Below are 21,780 nucleotides of genomic sequence, written 5' to 3' on the forward strand. Positions count from 1 at the left end.
TTTACAATGGTATTGACATTACAGTTGATCTGGAGGTATTACGTTTTTGGGGAGCTAAAATAAGGGCAATTGTACGGACCAAGGCGATGTACGAGTTTACGTTACACATCGAGGGTTCTTGGTTGAACGTGAACGCAACGTGGACGCACTCCGTGCAGTCCTTGCACACCAGGCGAAATGCAGTGGAAAGAATGTGTCCCTTATTTTCATGGGACAGATTTTGGGCGAAGTAAAACCTCTCGCTTCGCCTCTTCCTCTCTGCCATAACACAAAAACAGTTATGCAACCTATTTTCAACTGATCAATTTTTTGGGATGTGTAGTCATCTTGTATAACTTTCGCTGTGTAACTGGAGATGACAGAAACTACACCTCCCAAATAACATTGCGATTAATTGCTTCTCTAGTTTCACGGAGTATAGCTAGTTCACTACTTAAAAATACTATTTAATGATTAACTTTATTTATAAACAAATACTTATCCGATATCATGGCGGAATCTGCAGCCTGTCCTGCATTCCAGCTTGGAAAACCACGATATGATCAGGTAAAGCATATTTTTTTGCTTTTTTGTATCATTAATCCCATAGTTTGGTATCTCTACGAGTGCACAAAAAACACTATAGATCCGACCTCTGCCTGCGATCACATCATTATGCTCGCTGCTTGTGACTTTGTACGAAAGTTGCCTCTGTTGTCTGCTCGATACATGTTTGTAAAATCTTTGTAGTGCAATCCTGTTTATGTTCTGTGCAAATGCAAGAAAGTATCCTACTTTCTTGAAATTAACAAGTAGCGAAAACGAGGGGTGGGGATGTGTTTCGGAGATGATAGCAGGGTTGGCAGCCCCACTGTAGCTAAATGCTGAGGCTAAAATACTTTGCGAACATCCTATGGTCCTAATAATGGATCCAAACTTTTTGCGTGCCTGATCTGTAAATCAGCATTAGTCTTACTTTTTTTTAAATTGCCAAAATGTTCTAGATTTTTTTCAGGTTCTGTATTACACTTGAGTAGACTGCACTGAATAGGCATATAGAACAGCCTAAATATAATTGAATAGCTTTATTATAACATTTTATGTGACATCCGGATTATTTGTATCTCTTTGCGCCTTTTTATCTCTCGGCATAATCTGAAACCTTCATGAGGGATAAAAAAGTGAGAATTTATGTAGGCCTCATCATTTTGTTTTTAAAAAATGTGTTCCTTCCAACTAGTGATGCACCGAAATTACATTTTTGGCCAATACTTATTTTCCTTGCCATAAAAAAACGATACCGATAAAGCTAATTGATATTTAATATTTTAGTGGCTTTTTAAGCATTCTAATACAGTTTAAATAGTTAACACACAAGAGGCGTCACTACAGTCCCTGGTTCGAATCCAAGCTGTATCACATCCGGCCGTGATTGGGAGTCCCATAGGGCGGCGCACAATTGGCCCAGCGTCGTCCCGAATTGGCTTTTTGTTCGTAACCATTTTGCCTAGTTAAATAAAGGTTACACACACCACACTGACCAAAAAGCTATTTTGTTAGCATTTACGTATGTCCCCATTACCAGTAAAACATAATCAAAACAAAAAAAATTAACTTACTTGCTGTGCTGTTTCGTTGATCAGTTGTTCAGTTGTTTCATTCTCAACCAGGATTTCTATGGAACGCCGTTTGGGTCTTTTCGTGTCAAAAAATATACTATTTAACACTATTTGACGTGTTAAATAAGCTTGTTGACTCATTCATACGTTTTTTTTACGTAGTGTAATCAACGTGTAATAACTATCACTTGTATTTTATGTCACAACGATTCATCGATACGTATGCTATGATGTAAAGTTGTCTCGCGCACCTACAGTGCTGGTCATAAAATAAAAGCTTACTAGCTCATGGATGCAAACAATGTTCTTCCCCAAAAACATAGCAAAACAACATAATATGTTTCAGTAGGTGTCATCGTCTAAAATAACTCAAATTTATAATTCAGTATTTATTTGATTAATGGTCAGACCCATCTATGTGAAGCTAGCCACAATAAGGATTAGCCACAACAGTGGACTTTGCAGTTAGCCTTCAAAATAAAAGTGTGGCATAATTTTACTATTTGTATTTATTTGCATCACTGTCAATGATGTACTTTTATTTTGACGGAAAACCGCAAATTCCACTATTGTGCCTAATCCTTTTTGTGGCTAGCTTCACAACACATGACATGGTCCGGCCACGCCTCATTAGCCAGATGAAGCTAGCCGGCTGCTTATAACGTTAGCTTTGGGCAACAGAGTTATAAGTTGCTAAAGCTAGCTACCTCAGAAGTTGCGGTCGAACAAATGATACTTTATTACCAATGCGGTATTATAAACACATCGTTCGTGGCCGGTGTTTGCTTGTTTGCAGACCTTTTTTGTACAGCTTTGCCAGTGCTACTGTATCTTTTTTGACACGCAAAGAACCAAACGGCGTTCCATAGTATGTATGTCGTGAAGCTAATAGCAGTGATGCTATTACTGTGTAACTCTGGTAGGGCAACATCTGAAAAATAGAACACTTGGTAGTGTGTACCGATGCTCAACCAGTCGGCGAAAGCCAACATCACCCACGACAGAGAACGGTTAATTGTCAAGGGCAATGAATTCCATTATCTTGGCTTTAATGGATTTCGCCTTTGAGTTGTCTCGCTGAAATTTTTTTACTCTTTCAAATGACTGCTCGACTTGTTGACTCCTCGATCCAAATAGCAGACATTGCTGGCTTGTTTAGGAATGCTGTGTTGCATGTATAGTGCAACATTTTACGTGGCGTCATTACTTCATGTACCCACGTTGTATATGTATACATGTCAGCTTTGACATCAGTTTCCCACATCAGCGTTAAACTAGACATCGATACCGATGTTGGCATTTTTAGCTAATATCTTCCGATTCCGATATGTTCACCGATATATCGTGCATCCCTACTTCCAACCATTTAAATATGCCTCTTCTAATGACCAAAACTAAATTATTCTGCTGCGCTATGTTTGAGGTGAGGGGTGTTGTACAAAACAAAGTCATCAGTGATTGAATAATCTGTAACCAATCAGATTATCAAAGATAATGACATTTTTAAATGGTGCGTTACCCATTTGTGTTCTGGCTCTGGCTCTGGCCCAACCCACCGATTGCTGGGACCAATCAGAATGGTTAGAATGTATTTGCGTTCTAGAAATCGCCAGGGAGGTATTCAGGTCATAAGAAAGAATTCTGAGTCGATATTCAGGTCTTAAGAAGGAATTCCCCTTGACTACTCCCCCAAATTGGAGAAAGCAAACATTCTTTCCCGTTGACCTGCATTGTAAAAGAGCCAACTTCTCTGTAGATTTTTTGTTACATAGAAATAACAAAACATACCCAAAAGCTGCTGTCTTGTTCAATGTAACCAGGTCAAAAATCCCAACCTATGGTTCGCAATGCTCCCACATAGGGAAATAGAGCCTGCAAGAAGAGCCCTGTGGCTTCAGGCTATTCTGCATGGGGGACCCGGTGTCCAATTAGGCTACACGTAGCCAATGGGGTAACCACAGGTTGTTTTCACAATAGGCGGCGGGACCTCGACGTTCTATCTAATACCGACTGGGACTATCCAGACTCATTGCGAAGAAGAAACTATCCTCCATGGTCGTTGCGTAGTGTTCGGCTGGAGCAAGGAGTTTGGATAGTCAGGCAAACATCAGATAGTTCAGCTCCTAAGAATCTGGGTCATCCTGTTGCAATGTGTGCCAGATTAATGGTCTGTCTACCTTTAGACAGACTATGCCCTTCCCTGGACCACCCATGGCTGTGCCCCTGTCCAGTCATGTGAAATCCATAGATTAGGCCCTAATGAATTTATTTAAATTGACTGATTTATTTAAATTGACTGATTTTATATTTTGAGGTTGGACGTTAGCACATTGCGCGTACCACTAATATCGGCCGATTCCGATATGCTCACCCGATATATTGTGCATTCCTTGTCTGAATACTTTCCAAATGCACTGTATGTGAGAATGCTGTTTATTGACTACAGTTCAGCATTCAACACTATTGTTATCTCCATGCTGTACCCTTTGTTCACCCACAACTGAGTTGTTTTGAATTACACAACTCCATCAAGTTTGCTGACGACACCATGGTTGTAGGCCTGATAACCAACAACGATGAGTCAGCTTATAGGGGAAGGTGAACTGGCATTGTGGTGCCAGGACAACAACCTCTCCCTCAACTTCAGCAAAACCAAGGAGTTGATTGTTGACTTCAGGAAGCAGAGGAGGTAACATGCCCCGACTGTAGTAGAGAGAGTCAGCAGTTTTAAGTTCCTTGGCGTCCACCTCACGAGGACTTGACATGGACCAACAACACCACCACTCTTGTCAAGAGGGTGCAACTGCGTCTCTACATCCAGCTGAAGAAAATCGGAATGCCACCCAGTCCTCTCCAAATACTACCTCTTCAAAATATAGAGGGTTCTGACCAGTTGCATCACGGCCTGATACGGGAATTGCTCCATCCACAACCACATGGCCCTCCAGTGGGTGGTGAAGACATCTGTGTACATCACTGGGACTGTGCTCCCACCCATCCAGGACATCTACTCAAAATGGTGCCTGAGAAAGGCCTGCAGCATCAAGTACCCACACACCCCAGCCATGAGCTATTCACTCCCTTACCATTGGGCAGACTGTATCGGCTCATGAGGTCTGATGCCAACATGCTCAGAGACAGTTTCCATCTACAAGCCACTAGAATGACCACTTGCACTGACTCTCCGCACCTCAGGACCAGGGTTAGGGTGTAACGGATTACAAAGAAAACTAACTGCAATTCATTGTAATCAGATTACACATATTTTTGAAAAACTAGATTATTACTTCGAGGATAACTTTTAAATTCAGAATTATTTTGGGGACACCTTTCTGTTTTCTCAATGACATTCTAATCAGCATTTAAAAAAAAAAAAGGTGCATGTTTTAAGTTTGTTCTGCCTGAGCAAGTCTGACCACAAATCACAGACCACTATGACGACACACCAAATGTGTTTGATGGATCACGGGAAAAGACAAGGATTAGGCTTTTGTAGGCTACAGTCCAAAAGCTTTGTATTCCAATGGTGCGACCGCTGTCGACATCCAAAGATAATCCTACTTGAATAAACGTTTGGAGATAAGGACTACAACCGTGGTACGTAACCAACGGACGGACGATACTGATATCTCTTATTATTGATATGTAGACTACATAGCACATTGATGTGAATCACACTGCTGCTCTCATTTATATGCGCCTTACGGATTGTGGTTCTTGTGGATTGCTGTTCACAAATGTATGTGTATTTTAACCCAATTGGTTGAATTGAAGAAGTTTAAGCTGTCCATCAATCATTGTTTTTGCGACCAGGGGTATATTTATTAGAGAAACCGTTTACAGTTTAAGAAGAGTTTTTATTGATCAAATTCAGGTAGGTCCCTCCTCGTTTCATTCCGTTTGCTTCTGTTTAAGAAATGTTTTGCATCAGAAGCAGAGTAATGAATATGCCTCCGGTGGACAGCCAGTGAAAAATACACTGTTGCAACAGCTGCATAGTCCGGAATGAAAGTTTGAGTTCCATGCTGTCAAAAACACATTTAATTTTAAGAAGACCAGGAGTGGGGCTTTTTATTTTCTTAATGGAAAATTACCATTTAGTTTTTCATGTACAAATAGCACTTTTTCAGTGTTCAAGCATGCCATTCAGAGAGCAGCATTTATTTTTCAACTCAAAGCAATGAGCCCAATCAGTCCTCCATGATAAAAGCAGAACTGAGCAATTTCTGTTAGTTGGGCCAACTGCAAAGTCAAAATAAGCTATATTGTAAAAGTATTTTTGGTATTAATTTAAGGTTATAGTTAGGCATTAGGGTTAGCAGTGTAGTTAAGGTTAGGTTTAAAATCAAATAGTATGACTTTGTGGCTGTGCCAGCTACTAACCTGAACCTCATAAGGGGCAAGTGGTCTAAAAGTACCTGAAAGTAATCAGATTACATTACTGAGTTTGGGTAATCCTAAAGTTATTACTGATTACAGTTTTGGACAGGTAATTAATAACTGTAGAAGATTACATTTAGAAAGTAACCTACCCAACCCTGCATAACACACACACACACACACACACACACACACACACACACACACACACACACACACACACACACACACACACACACACACACACACACACACACACACACACACACACACACACACACAAGCGTGCGCGCGCAACACTAGTGCGATTAACCAAAATGTCAATTCGTTTTTTTCGGAGGTCAATGGAAAGCTTCTCTAGAGATATATCAGATCAAACCAGAACTGTGTGATGTAGTAGGGAGTTGTAGATTCCAATAGGCCTATATTTTACATAGTTTTGCACAGAAAATTTGGTAATTAATTACAATGACCATAATCCATTGCGTTCTGTGTTTCTTTTACGCCTGCTATGTAAAAGAGACAGAATGCGTTGATCGGGAGGGATAGACACTGAGGTATAATAAGTGGGTAGAGAGTATTTGCTTCATGAAGTATCTTTACCTGAAAAGACATTATCTATGTGATTAATAGATGGTATTCAGCAGTCATAAAAGTATGCCTTATTTACATTGAAGAACTACTAAAACAGTGATATTTGTCAGACAGCATAGCTAGCAGCTCTATAGAGATGATGACTTGGAATGAAATAATAAAGTCATCAAATAAAACAAATGTAATATACACAATTTAAATATTTTAAAGTAATGTGAATAAATTAGACCGGAGTTAATAAGTGATAAGCAGTAATGGGCAGTCACTACCATCACTGGACGAAATCAGAAACCAACCGACACCGAAACGACCTCAAAAAACACCAATCACTCAGCACTATGACACACACACACACACACACACACACACACACACACACACACACACACACACACACACACACACACACACACACACACACACACACACACACACACACACACACACACACACACACACACACACACACACACACAATCCCCCCTTCCCCAAAACATGTGTAAATATTGGACAAAATTGTGCCTTCCTGTATTATACCTATGCTAAAATGTTTATTCTACTGAGCCATTACTTTGTTTTCTTATTTCTTATTGTTGCATTGTCGGGAAGGAACCTGCAAGTAAGAATTCCGTAGGACGATGTATACCATGTGTATCCCGTACATAAGACTAATGAACTTGATACTTGAAAGATAGTAATTTACACGGGCTATTGTGAGTCTCTTCTCACAGCTCCAAGAGGCTTAAGTCTATTTAGACCTCCATTTCGCAACCTCTGATGCAATTGCAAAACCAAAATCATTTTGTTCATGTGAAATATTGAATCATCCTGCAATAGCAATTCTGATTTGCATCATTACAAGCCTCCAGTCATATGATGTCAAACGCTGCATTTATCAATGGATGATGGAAGGTTTCATTGTTTCACGAATAGAGCATCCGTCCATATTTTGTGGCCCAAACATCTTCAGCTCAGGTTGGCTTATGGTAAAAAAAGGCATATGCAGTAACATTTTCAGTTCGTTGCATCACACCAGTTAAAATTAGGCCAGGTCTTGAATCTCACTGACTTCTTTTGCTGCTGCCCGTGAGACATCTCTGCTAGCTGTGTGTTGTGTATTCTCTGGAGAACTGAAGCACATGCATAATTAAAACAGTCTTCTCACATGGAGCCTGTGCTCTTCTCCCAGACAAAACTGGAGCTACAGCAGCGCTACAGATGCAGGAACTTAATTTGAGCCAGTTTGCTACAGCAGAAAAACAATCCTGCATCAACTGGAAATTTGAATTCTTTTGTGGGTTATAATTAATGGACAGTTTTGTAGGGGTTGGTACATTTTCCGTAAGGTAAAATCAAGTCTGAAATTTCAAAGTGTAAATGACTAACTTCAGAAGCCTTTTTCATCCTCAAATACACCACAAGTTATCCAGCAACAGGGTGATCAAATTAAGATCCCACCTCTGTACACATGAGCTGTGAAGACATTTATATATGGGCTGTGAGGACACTGAATAACAAAAGGATACACAGACTTACAGAACGGTAGCTACGGCATTCTTCATAATTACATGGCATTAGAGGTGGAGGAGTCTGTTTTCAATTAGAACTGAATGTAGGAAAGATAATGAATATGGAGGGACGAACTCTCCCGTCTTGCCTTTTGTCTCCTGCCTTTCATAAGTGATGCATGGCTTGAAGGCATCTGATTGAAGCTGCCATGTTTCAGTCCATCTGGTTTGCCAAATTGAATCTTGGCAAGCACTGCCATCGGGCCTTTTCAAACTGTTGGCTCACAATGTACGGCCGGGCCCATCTAGTAAGGGGAAGGGAAAAACTAAATGTTTCACCACCAAGTTTAGTTTAGTTCATTAGGATCCCCATTAGCTACTGCACATGCAGCAGCTACTCTTCCTGGGGCCCACATAAACGTACAAATACATTAAAGTTCAGAACAGTTAGACAAGGATTTTATATATACAGTGGCAAGAAAAAATATGTGGAATTACCTGGACTTCTGCATAATCTGTGTATCCTTTTGTTATTCAGTGTGCTCACAGACCATCTATAAATGTCTTCACAGCCCATGTGTACAGAGGTGGCATCTTAATTTGATCACCCTGTTGATGGATGACTTGTAGTGTATTTGAGGATGAAAAAGGCTTCTGAAGTTAGTCATTTACACTTTGAAATTTCAGACTTGATTTTACCTTATGGAAAATGTATCAATCCCTACAAAACTGTCAAAATAATTCCAAAGGGTTCACATACTTTTTCTTGCCACTCTATGTGTGTGTATTTAATATATTAAGGCTATTCCATGTGAGAAATTGCCAAGAAACTGAAGATCCCGTACAACGCTGTATACTAGTCCCTTCACAGAACAGAGCAAACTGGCTTTAACCAGAATAGAAAGTGGCGTGGTTTGAGAAACAGACGCCTTACAAGTCCTCAACTGGCAGCTTCATTAAATAGTACCCGCAAACACCAGTCTCAACATCAACAGTGAAGAGGCAACTACGGGATGCTGGCCTTCTAGGCAGAGTTGCAAAGAAAAAGCCATATCTCAGACTGGCCAATAAAAAGAAAAGATTAAGATGGGGAAAAAGAACACACACTGGACAGAGGAACTCTTGACAATTTGGAATAGTCTTAATTTCTCAGAACAAGAATAGACTGACAGGTTTCAGAAGAAAGTTCTTTGTTTCCGTTTTATTGCTTCTTTAATCAGAACACCAGTTTTCAGATGTGCTAACATAATTGCCAAAGGGTTTTCTAATGATCAATTAGCCTTTTAAAATGGTCAACTTGGATTAGCTAACACAACGTGCCTTTGGAACACAGGAGAAATGGTTGCTGATAATGGTCCTCTGTACACCTATGTAGATATTCCATTACAAATCTGCCGTTTCCAACTACAATAGTCATTTACAACATTAACAATGTCTACACTGTATTTCTGATCAATTTGATGTTATTTTAATGGACATAAAATGTGCTTTTCTTTCAAAAACAAGGACATTTCTAAGTGACCCCAAACTTTTTAACGGTAGTGTATGTCTCATTCTAAAAATAAATATAAAATAAGAGCAGTGGTGAAAAAAGTATCCAAACTCATACTTGAGTAAAAGTAAAGATGCCTTAATTGAGAATTACTCAAGTAAAAGTGAAAGTCACCCAGTAAAATACTACTTGAGTAAAAGTCTGAAGGTATTTGGTTCAAATCAAATCAAATCAAATTTCAAATCAAATTTTATTTGTCACATACACATGGTTAGCAGATGTTAAATGCGAGTGTAGCGAAATGCTTGTGCTTCTAGTTCCGACAATGCAGTGATAACCAAATATACTTAAGTATCAAAAGTAAATGTAATAGCTAAAATATACTTAAGTATTGAGAGTGAGTATAAATCATATACAATTCCGTATATTAAGCAAACCAGACTGCACCATTTTCTTGTTTTAATTTATTTACGAATAGCCAGGTTCACACTCCAACATAATTTTCCAAAAAACTAAATATTTGTGTTCATTGAGTCTGCCAGATTAGAGGGAATAGGGATGACCATGGATGTTCTCTTGATAAGTGCATGAATTTGACAATATTCCTGTCCTGCTAGCCATTCAAAATGTAACAAGTACTTTTGGGTGCCAGGGAAAATGTATGGAGTAAAATGTACATTTATTTTCTTTAGGAACGTAGTGAAGTAAAAGTTGTCAAATATAAGAAGTAAAGTACAGATACCCCAAAAAATTAATTAAGTCGTATTTTAAAGTATTTTTACTTAAGTACTTTACACCACTGAATAAGAGTTATACATTGGAAAGATACCAAGAGACACTAGGCATGAATGTAAACAAGTAAGAAGGACTCTGCGAAAGATGGGTGACGAAAACATGCTCAAGTGCACTGTGTCTTAAGAGTCAACCCACACATCTGTTCTGTCTTACTTTGTATCCCTCAAATATTTTCAAGTAATTTAACTCTAAACAACAGTTAGCAGTTTAACCACTTTTCTTATTTAAATGTTGAATTTGGGTACCCACAAACAACACGTTATTAAAGATCATCTGACTATACGACTAAAATGTATTAAGGCATTCATAAAGTATTCATAAGCCCTACATAGCTTCACAAAGCATTTGTAAGTAATATAATACTACGTAAAGGTTGATAGAAATTGTCCTTGGAAAATGTTGCATAACCTTTTTGTCACCCTTCACATAACATGTTATTTGCTTATGGAGGATTTCTGAGGCATCCATATTTGCCTTATGAAGGGTTTATGAAGGCTTCATTGAGCCTTAAAAGTTATCTTTTGTTTAGAGTGGGACTGGATTATTGAAGATGTGCACAAGCAATTTTGTTACTATCGTTAATGGTATACAATAAAGGAATGAATTGGGTGGTTTGAATTTTGTCCTGCGAGGTCCCACCCACTCTGTGCACCACTGATAACGTACATAGCCATTGAAGATGTTCTCTCCCTCTTTCCCCTGATTTCCCCCTCATTCAGTCCCCCTCACATACAAGTGTGCTACCTATGTACAGAGAGATGGGGTGTTAAGATTTGGTATTGCATTAGCTCATCAAAAATTAACTACTTGCTTTGTCTTTTCCAGAGTTCATTTCTTGGCCGGCTGAAACACTTTGTAGAGATCATTGACCCCAGCACACTCTTTGTGTCTGAGGTAAGGTACAGTTGAAAACGTCAATCCACGTACTGTTTTACTACTTCAGCAATTGGTTTTTGTAAGAGACCGGACTTATATATGAGACTTGGGAACGGTGGCAACAGGAGAATACCGTCCAATACTTTAGATCTGGAATCAAGTCAGATAACACAGGGTAGGACTAGGAACAGAAATTGACCCACAAATTTCTCATACACCAGCCCATTTTCCCCTCAAAGGCCCCATTGTTTGCCCATTGTTAATTCTGCTCAAAATAATTTTGGGACTGGCCCACTGGGCTAAAGATGCCCGATTTCCTTCTATGAGATAACACATTAACTCGAAACCTACCTATTATTAATTATCTTGTTGACTCAAATGACTCTTATCTCTCCAGAGACGATTGACAGAATGCATTAAGCTCCTGGATGAATTTAAACACGGAAAACTACCACCGGGAGTTTCTGATCTACAGGTTAGCTTTTTGTTTTTCAGAAATTCCTTTGTCAGTGTTATAGAATACATACTTTTCCAAAATGTAATTTTATTTTAAGCATGATGTTTGACACTTTCAATGTGTAGCTGTAACACACTCCATACATTCAGCTGCCCAACATTTTCCTTCACTGCGCTGAACTGACATTGCTGTTTTTTTTTACTATTTAGCTATGGGAAGCCCAAAAGGTCACGCAGGTAAGTTGTGGCACACGTCTGTTCGTATAAAGCAGTCTGACCCCATTTTGACCCCATGTACAGTTGAAGTTGGAAGTTTACTTACCCCTAAGCCAAATACATTTAAACTTAGTTTTTCACAAATCCTGACATTTAACCCTAGTAAAAATTCCCTTTCTTAGGTCAGTTAGGATCACCACTTTATTTTAAGAATGTGAAATGTCAGAATAATAGTAGAGAGAATTATTTTTTTCAGCATTATTTATTTCATCACATTCTCAGTGAGTCAGAAGTTTACATACACTCAATTAGTATTTGGTAGCATTGCCTTTAAATTGTTTAACTGGAGTCAAACATTTCGGGTAGCCTTCCACAAGCGTCCCACAATAAGTTGGGTGAATTTTGGCCCATTCCTTCTGACCGAGCTGGTGTAACTGAGTCAGGTTTGTAAGCCCTCCTTGCTCGTACACACTTTTTCAGTTCTGCCCACACATTTTCTATTGGATTGAGGTCAGGGCTTTTTGATGGCCACTCCAATACCTTGACTTTGTTGTCCTTAAGCCATTTTGCCACAACTTTGGAAGTGTGCTTGGGGTCATTGTCCATTTGGAAGACCCATTTGTGACCAAGCTTTAACTTCCTGACTGATGTCTTGAGATGTTGCTTCAGTATATCCACATAATTTTCCTCCCTCATGTTGCCATCTATTTTGTGAAGTGCACCAGTCCCTCCTGCAGCAAAGCACCCCCAGAACATGATGCTGCCACCACTGTGCTTCACAGTTGGGATGGTGTTCTTCGGCTTGCAAGCTTCCCCCTTTTTCCTCCAAACATAACGATGGTCATTATGGCCAAACAGTTCTATTTTTGTTTCATCAGACCAGAGGACATTTCTCAAAAAAGTACGATCTTTGTCCCCATATAGATACTTTTGTACCTGTTTCCTCCAGAATCTTCACAAGGTCCTTTGATGTTGTCTGGGATTGATTTTCACATTTTGCACCAAAGTACATTCATCTCTAGGAGACTGAACGCGTCTCCTTCCTGAGTGGTATGACGGCGGCGTGGTCCCATGGTGCTTATACATGCGTACTATTGTTTGTACAGATGAATGTGGTACCTTCAGGCATTTGGAAATTGATCCCAAGGATGAACCAGACTTGTGGAGGTCTACCAATTTTTTTCTGAGGTCTTGGCTGATTTCTTTTTATTTTCCCATGATGTCAAGCAAAGAGGCACTGAGTTTGAAGGTAGGCCTTGAATTACATCCACAGGTACACCTCCAATTGACTCAGGCTAATTGTCATCATTTATCAGAACCTTCTAAAACCATGACATCATTTTCTGGAATTTTCCAAGCTGTTTAAAGGCACAGTCAACTTAGTGTATCTAAACTTCTGACACACTGGAATTGTGATACAATGAATTATAAGTGAAACAATCTGTCTGTAAACAATTGTTGGAAAAATTCCTTGTGTCATGCCAAAACTATAGTTTGTTAATAATACATTTGTGGAGTGGTTGAAAGACAAGTTTTAATAACTCCAACCTAAGTGTATGTAAACTTCCAACTTCAACTGTATGTATTGCCATACATACATTTTCCCTCTCCTCTTGGAAGCATGATGATGATGTCACACTCTTTCTCATATCTGAATGCAGGCCATCATTCATCCTGACACAGGAGAGAAGATTTTCATGCCTTTTCGAATGTCAGGTATGACTTCCAAGTGAAGATTTTCACCAGTGTGACTTTTATTTTGTTAATGGTAATTTTTACACTGATTTTATATCTTTTTTCACGTCTAAACAGGTTATGTCCCATTTGGAATACCAATTGTAAGTCTTATATGAAATTATTACTGTATTTCATATGTATCTATGGATACAATATTCAACTTTGTCCTGAAGATGATTACTGTATGTAAATACGTGTAACATCTGGTATGGTCACTTGTTTAATAATACACTGTTGGTTGTACTGACTTTTTGGTTTCGAGGGAAGCAGTCATTCTGGAGACCTTGCAAGACTAGAGCAGTTGCACTATTGTCTCCCTGTCTGGCCTAATCTAGGTTGTGGGCCTTCTTCTTCCAAATCAGACTGTGGTATCCACCATTTTCTGGCAGGTAAAGACATTACAAGCAACCTTTTCAGCAATAATGGTCCCATGCTGTTAATATCCACACTGGATACGCTCTCCTTCCCAGTGAGGTAAAGTGATGTAATTGAATTTCACAGAATGTTTTTCTTTTTTTCCTTTCAGTGGCTTAACCAGAGTCACAATGCCTGTGTCAACTACTCAAACCGCAATGCTACTAAGGTAGTGTATGATGCTACCAAGGTAGTGTATGAGAGGATCATTTATATTATTTACGGCTTGATTCTCAGGAAAGCTATTGAATTACAATTCTGTGTCAGTGTTTTCGGTCCACATACTGTGCTGCTCCATAGCAACTAGCACTGCATCTCCTGCATCTGGCGCTGTAAACTTCCTTCATTTTAGCCATGGCTCATGTCCATTAGGCACCAAATAGAAGAAAATGGACCGAAACAGCGAGGGACTACCTGGACTTGTGCAATAAGAGATACACATGTTTGTTTTCCGTTGTAACACGTTTAGCTATGGTTTGCTCTAATTAACACCACCCAGATGTACAGTATAGAAAGTGTTTTGAACATGTGACTGATGTCAAAGTGTACATTTTCCATTCAAGGTTTTGGTATTCAAGAGAGTGATTTTAGCCAATGTTAGTTAGCCTTACGTAAGAGGCTGTGAGATACTAAGTCATTTGTGTTGTTGTTCATATTAGCCTACACCGACATCCACGTTTCTTCAAGGTTACTTCGGAGCTGTGACCAGTGCTGTCTCGCTTGCGGTCAGTTGATGATTATTATACATGTATGGGAATGAATATTCAGTTTCGGCGATTCTGTCCGGCCTATTTCTGCTATATGTAACGTGTTAAATGGGTTTAGAGCACAGGCGGCCGACAGCACCTTAATTGGGGAGGACAGGCTCATAGTGATGGCTGAAACGGAATGAATGGAATAGTATGGAACACATCCAATACATGGTTTCCATGCGTTTGATACCATTCCATTCCAGCCATTATTATGAGCCGCCCTCCCCTCAGCAGCCTCCTGTGGTTTTAGAGTGTATCCTAAACTTTGCGCTGTGTTGTTCAGGTAGGACTGAATGTACTGATTCAGAAAGCCAACAGGTTGAGTCCAGCGACCCGAATGATAATACAGAGACTCATCCCTTTCCCAGCTGTGGGTAAGTATTCGTAAATCATTTGAATAAAAACACATTAATATAGTATTAATGTGAACATCTAGACTTGATTTAAAATCAGTTTGTCACAAAGTAATATGAGCTACAGGTGCAAATGAATAGGCTGCGCTGCGTTTACTTTTGGGTTCTCATTCTCCGTCTGTCCTGTGTGCAGGTCTTCTCCTTTTTGTTAATAGAGCTTTGCTATAAATGCATCAATCACAGGGATGAATCACCTTTAACAAGAGCTGCAAAACATTTGGTGTCAGAGGAGGCAGAGCTTTGCTGCCGGTTTCTTCTCTATAAGCTTTGTATGGTTAGCATTGTGTAGCTAATAGCTACCCTCCTACTACATAGATCTCTGTTCAATATTGTCAAGGTTGTACTATAAGCTCTCCCCAGTTGTAAATGTGAAACCTATGTGCTTACTAAGGGCCTGTCTATAGACCTCACATGCTGAAGCGGAATACTCAAAACAAATCAAGATGAAATAGATACATTGGCCCTGTTGGAATACTCTTAAAATGCATCCTTCCTTCCTGCCATCCCTAAAGTAGTCGGCGGCAGGTAGCCTAGTGGTTAGAGCGTCGGGCCAGTAACTGAAAAGTCGGTGGTTCAAAAACTGGAGCTGACAAGGTGAAAAATCTGATGTGCCTGTGAGCAAGGCACTTAACCCTAATTTGCTCCAGGGGCGCCGTACTACTACGGCTGACCCTGTAAAAAAAAATCAACATTTCACTGCACCTATCTGACTATTCTAGTAGTGTCAGATCAGTGATTACTTCAAGAATGGGAGGAAGGAAAGATAGAGTATTAAAATGGGTAGGTCTCAATCTCCGCTGAATGTCAGGCATTGCCACTGTCACAACCAGTATTCTCTGCTTACTCAGCCAGTGCCAACATTTGCAACGTGGGCCTCATGAGGCACAATGAGCTGTCGGAGGGCGTCGACGTGCTGGACGAAAATGGGAACATATTGGGCTCCTCAAAGATTGCTGCCAAACATGTGAGTGGCTGGTCATCAGTGAGACCTCTCGCACAAGCCTTTATAAAAATACTGTTTCCTTCCTGGCCACAGAGAGAAAATGAATGGAGTCATTCCACTCGCTAGCTATCAAACATACTGTGCAGATACAGTGCCTTCAGAAAGTATGCATACCTCTTGACTTATTCCACATTTTGTTGTGTTAAAGCCAGAAAAAAAAACGGCTAAATCGGTCCGCTAATATACAGCATCAGTCAAAGGTTTTGACACACCTACTCATTCAAGTATTTTTCTTTATTTTTACTATTTTCTACATTGTAGAATCATAATTATGGCAAGAACAGCTCCTAATATGGACTTGGTCTTTTACCAAATAGGTCTGTCTTCTGTATACCAACCCTACCTTGTCACAACACAACTGATTGGCTGAAACACATTAAGAAGGCACACCTGTTAATTGGAATTCATTTCAGGTGACTACCTCATGAAGGTGGTTGAGAGAATGCCAAGAGTGTTCAAAGCTGTCTTCAAGGCAAAGGGTGGCTATTTTGAAGAATCTCAAATCTCAAATATATTTGGATTTGTTTAACACTTTTTATGCTTACTACATGATTTAATGTGTTATTTCATAGTTTTGATGTCTTCACTGTTATTCTACAATGTAGAAAATAGTTAAAATAAAGAAAAACCCTTGAATGAGTAGGTGTGTCCAAAATTTTGACTGGTACTGTATATTTATATTCATATGTTTTTTAAATTGAGATTTTTCAGGGTGTGCCCCTACTATGACAATATTTGTACATTATTCTTGAAAAAAAAGTTTAACCTCTGTCAAGTTGGTTGTTGATCATTGATAGACAGCCATTTTCAAGTCTTGCCATAGATTTTCAAGACGATTTAAGTCAAGACTGTAACTAGGCCACTCAGGAACATTTCATATTGTCTTGGTAACCAACTCCATTGTACATTTGGCCTTGTGTTGTAGGTTATTGTCCTGCTGAAAGGTACATTTATCTCCAAGTGTTTGTGGGAAAGCAGACTGAAACAGGTTTTCCTCTAGTATTTCCCTTAGCTCTATTCCATTTATTTATTTTTTTTTTTAACTCCCCAGTCCTTACCGATGACAAGCATACCCATAACATGATGCAGCCACCAACATGCTTTAAAATGTGCAGAGAGGTACTCAGCGATGTATTGGATTTGCCCCAAACATAACACTTTATATTCAGGACATAAAGTTACTTTCTTTGCCACCTTTTTTGCAGTTTTACTTTAGTGCCTTATTGCAAACAGGATGCATGTTTTTTATATATTTTGTATTCTGTACAGGCCTCCTTCTTTTCACTCTGTCATTTAAGTTAGTATTGTGTTGTAACTACAATGTTGTTTATCCATTCTGTTTTCTCCTATCATGGCCATTAAACTGTTTTAACGTCACCATTGGACACCTGTATCTTTGTAGTGACTGGGTGTATTAATACACAATTCAAAGTGTAATGAATAACTTCACTGTTCTCAAAGGGATATTCAATGTCTGCTTTTTTATTTTTACCCATCTACCAATAGGTGCACTTCTTTGCGAGGCATTGGAAAACCTCCCTGGTCTTTGTAAACACAGATTCAACCCGTGTTTAACATTCACTGCTCGACTGAGGGACCTTTAAAATTGTCTGTATGTGTGGGGTACACAGATGAGGTAGTCATTTAAAAATCATGTTAAACACAATTATTGCACACAGAGTGAGTTCATGCAACTTATGTGACTTGTTAAGCAAATATTTACTTATGAACTTATTTAGGCTTGCCATAACATTTCAGCTTTTTATTTGTCAATCATTTATAAAAAATTCTGAAAACATAATTCCACTTTGACATTATGGGGTATTGTGTATAGGCCAGACAATTTTTAATTCAGGCAGTAACACAAAATGTGGAAAAGTCAAGGTGCGTGAATACTTTCTGAATGCACTGTATATCAAATTAATTGTTTTAGCATATTCAATCAGTATTTAGAATGAAAGATACCCTGACCAAGATGGCCATCCTGTAATCATGTCCATTCTAGTGTTCTATTTTAGTTCTCTGTTCCTGGCAAAATATTTTGTCTGCAAACTGTCAACATTTTATATTCGATGCAAAATGTGTATTTTTAATGTGTGGAGAATCAGTTTCTGAATAGTCTGTCTGATTGACGTCAGTATGATTCTTCATATGAGGTTCAATAAAGTAAGAACAGGTTTATTTTATAATTTATTATTAGTAAACATAAACATTTTTATGTGTTTTTCCTCATATGTCCATATGCTGCATCCTTCAAACCTCAGAGGGGGAATTTAATCCAACATATTGCAATATTTTGAATTGAAGCATGTGCACAATATTGTTCTTTCCCCCCAGGCAATTATGGAGACAGCCTTTACCAGAGTGGTCCTCCCGATGCCAATATTTGTCCTTCCTCCCATCATTATGTCCTACCTAGAAAAGTAAGTCTTGCTTCTAGATGGGTCAGAAATATTTAGTGTACTGCCTTGTCTGGTCCCTGCATTAATATCAGAATAGTGTCAGTTGAGTTATGGTCATCCCAATTACCTAAAGCCTGAAAAATAGGGTCCTGGATAGGACAATGTTTTCAACATATTAACATTCTGTGGCATTTCATTTTTTGGAAGGGTGGAGGTGTAATCATTTTGTAATCATGTGTAAGAAATGTTGTATTAGTGTTGAGATTGTACTCAATACAAATGCCAATATCAAATGTGTGCTTCCCTTCTTGTCTGTTAGACTTCCATTGCTGCAGATGAATCGGAGGCTGTTGCTGCCCATCCACAGCCTGGTGTGTCTGGCTACCTTCAGCCTCTCCCTGCCCCTGGCCATCAGCCTATTCCCACAGATGTCTCAGGTACCACTGCTGCTGCTACCCCTGGAGGCTGGCTGGACAGCTGGGAGGAATTAACCTCACACACACTTCACTTGTCTCTCTTGTAAATTAAGAACGAACGATAAAGGTTCTGGATTTAGAGGTACTGTGACAGGCTATTAGGTGTTGCAGACGGTTGGTAGGCGTATTGTGTGTTTACATGTTTCTCTGGTTCAACTTCAACAGATAGAGGTGTCTCAGCTTGAGCCGGAGATCGCAATGGCAACCGATTGCAAGGTGGTGACCTACAACAAGGGACTGTGATGACTGGCCCCCGAGGAGAGAGTAGAGGACAGGGCACTGAACAGAGGTGCAAATTAGCCTCCTATTTGACTGGCTGTAACGGACACTCCAGGTCTCTCTCTGGTGTAGGGTGAAGTTGCCCCTAGACGCTGATCTTGGCTCAGTTTTGTATTTTCCCACTAATGGATTGGGGAGGAAAAGCTTATCCCAGATCTGAACCTAGGGGAAACTTCACCCTGGATCACTGTCTCCCATAGCATGGTAACAGCTCCAGGGACTTTTGGCTGCATTAAAATAGTGTAGCATAGATAATGTACTGTCTTAATCAATGGTTTTAATACAACACATTCCATGGAATGTGAAAATTATGCAAATCAGTAAGGATTGAGGGGGGTTAACGGAACAATATTGTTGTCATATGTAATATGTTGTAATATGTTATGATGGAACTTTATAATGTAATGCCCATACCATACCAGCTATTTCGCAATTGGTCATGCTGATCAACCCAATTGTTTAAATTTTTATGAGATGTTTTTATTGTTGACCTGAAGTAAAAAAAAAAATGTTTAAGTAAAAGATACAATCTAAAATAGTTTTACAATCACATGAATCAGTGTTGAGTGATAGATCCTGACAGACTGTTACATACCCCTTGACTTATTCCACATTGTTTTGTTACAGACTGAATTCAAAATGGATTAGATAGATTTGTTTTCTCTCACCCATCTACACACAATACAGAAATATCTAATTTGCATAAGTATTCACACCCCTGAGTCAATCACATGTTAGAATCACCTATGGCAGTGATTACAGCTGTAAGTCTCTACGAGCTTTGCACACCTGGATCGTACAATATTTATACATTATTTTTTAAATTCTTCAAGCTCTGTCAAGTTGGTTGTTGATCATTGCTAAACATCCATTTAAGTCTAGCCATATATTTTCAAGCCTAATTAAGTCAAAACTGGAAGTAGGCAACTCCAGTGTATATTTGGCCTTGTGTTTTAGGTTATTGTCCTGCTAAAAGGTTGTTGATCCATTTCTCCTATCACAGCCATTAAACTCTGTAACTGTTTTCAAGTCACCATTGGCTGGCCTCATGGTGTAATACCTGAGCGATTTCCTTCCTCTCCGGCAACTTAGTTAGGAAGGACGCCTGTATCTTTGTAGTAACTGGGTGTATTGATACATCATCCAAAGTGTAATTATTTATTTCACCATGCTCAAACTGATATTCAATGTTTGCTTCTTTTTTTTTTTATTCACTGCTCGGCTGAGGGACCTTACAATTATCTGTATGTGTGGGGTACAGAGAGGAGGTAGTCACTCAAAATCATGTTAAACACTATTCTTGCACACAGAGTGAGCCAATGCAACTTTATTATGTAACTTGTTTAGCAAATATTTTCTCCTGGACCTATTTAGGCTTGCCATAACAAAGGGGTTGAATACTTATTGACTCAAGACCTTTCAGATTTTCATTTATAATGAACTAGTAAAAAACTCTAAAAACATTCCACATTGACGTTATAGTGTGTGTAGGCCAGTGACACAAAATGTGGAAAAAGTCAAGGGGTGTGAATACTTTCTGAAGTCACTGTATATCAAAATATGGCCATCCTGTAATCATTCATCTCCATTCTACTGTTCTATTTAATTCTGTGTTCATGGCAAAATATATTGTCTGTAAACATAATCTCAATTGAATCCATTTTAAATTCAGGCTTTAACATAACAACATGTGGAAATAGTCTAGGGGTGTGAATACTTTATGAAAGCACTGTATAATGTGAAAGAGCAGGCTAGGCTTTTCTGTAGGCTACTTGAGTCTGATGTAAAGATTACAAAGAGGCCCCTGTCCAGAAACGGCCCCTAGCCTCTACACCCCGTACTACAGGCTATGGTTGAATCCCATTTCTCCTCCCTAGGAGTGCACCATCACCATCATGGATTTAAAAGCACTGGATTGGTGTAAGATTCCACCACTATTATGGGGAATGTGCAAGTGCACACTTGGGGAGAAGGGTGGAGAATCGGGATGCAGCCTAGGTCTGTTTCTTGACTAGGGCCATTCTAGGACATTCTAGAGGAAGTCGGTTTGTGGACCATGGTTGCTAAAAATAAAGTTTTCTATTCTACGTTTTATATTTTTGTACATTCCTTTCCCGATGATAATTGCATGAGAAAGGGTACAATACAGTATTGACTGATTGAAAAAGTTATATAACTGGTGCACAGTTATATTGCACAGTACAATGTTTTTGTGTGTATATAACATTATTACCAGAATACATTGTACTAACCAATGTGTTATCCATTACCTCCTCTACATATTTAAAACTGGAATCCTTAGTTGCTAAATTCATTTTTGGACTTAATTTAATTATATATATCCATGAATTCTTGAAGAATATAACTTATAAATGCCTCATTAGTTTAG

The 21,780-nt window shown here is 39.1% G+C and overlaps 1 protein-coding gene across 2 annotated transcripts; it reads left to right on the plus strand.

Moving 5' to 3' along the window:
- Window positions 1-340: 340 nt before the first annotated feature.
- On the plus strand, window positions 341-21,485 carry LOC118384221 (sideroflexin-5). 2 transcript variants are annotated; one of them, XM_035770552.2, is made up of 14 exons: window positions 341-546; window positions 11,193-11,261; window positions 11,641-11,718; window positions 11,910-11,936; window positions 13,577-13,631; window positions 13,728-13,753; window positions 13,988-14,041; window positions 14,179-14,256; window positions 14,726-14,791; window positions 15,102-15,192; window positions 16,080-16,195; window positions 18,572-18,657; window positions 18,956-19,073; window positions 19,278-21,485. In XM_035770552.2, the coding sequence occupies exons 1-14, from the start codon at window positions 490-492 to the stop codon at window positions 19,353-19,355; spliced, it is 999 nt and encodes a 332-aa protein (XP_035626445.1). In that variant the 5' UTR covers window positions 341-489; the 3' UTR covers window positions 19,356-21,485. The 2 variants fall into 2 exon arrangements, with proteins under 2 accessions (XP_035626445.1, XP_035626446.1); XM_035770553.2 differs by having other exon boundaries at window positions 14,179-14,235.
- Window positions 21,486-21,780: the final 295 nt, after the last annotated feature.

The sequence above is a fragment of the Oncorhynchus keta genome, chromosome 5 (genome assembly GCF_023373465.1).
Source record: "Oncorhynchus keta strain PuntledgeMale-10-30-2019 chromosome 5, Oket_V2, whole genome shotgun sequence".
In the NCBI taxonomy this organism is placed as follows: Eukaryota; Metazoa; Chordata; class Actinopteri; order Salmoniformes; family Salmonidae; genus Oncorhynchus; species Oncorhynchus keta.

Bases quoted from the DNA above. Each gene is read 5' to 3' on its own strand.
- LOC118384221 (XM_035770552.2), top strand. From the start codon at position 490: ATGGCGGAATCTGCAGCCTGTCCTGCATTCCAGCTTGGAAAACCACGA. The intron at 11,262-11,640 runs GTAAGGTACAGT...TTATCTCTCCAG, and splicing joins GCACACTCTTTGTGTCTGAG to AGACGATTGACAGAATGCAT. The intron at 15,193-16,079 runs GTAAGTATTCGT...CTGCTTACTCAG, and splicing joins CATCCCTTTCCCAGCTGTGG to CCAGTGCCAACATTTGCAAC.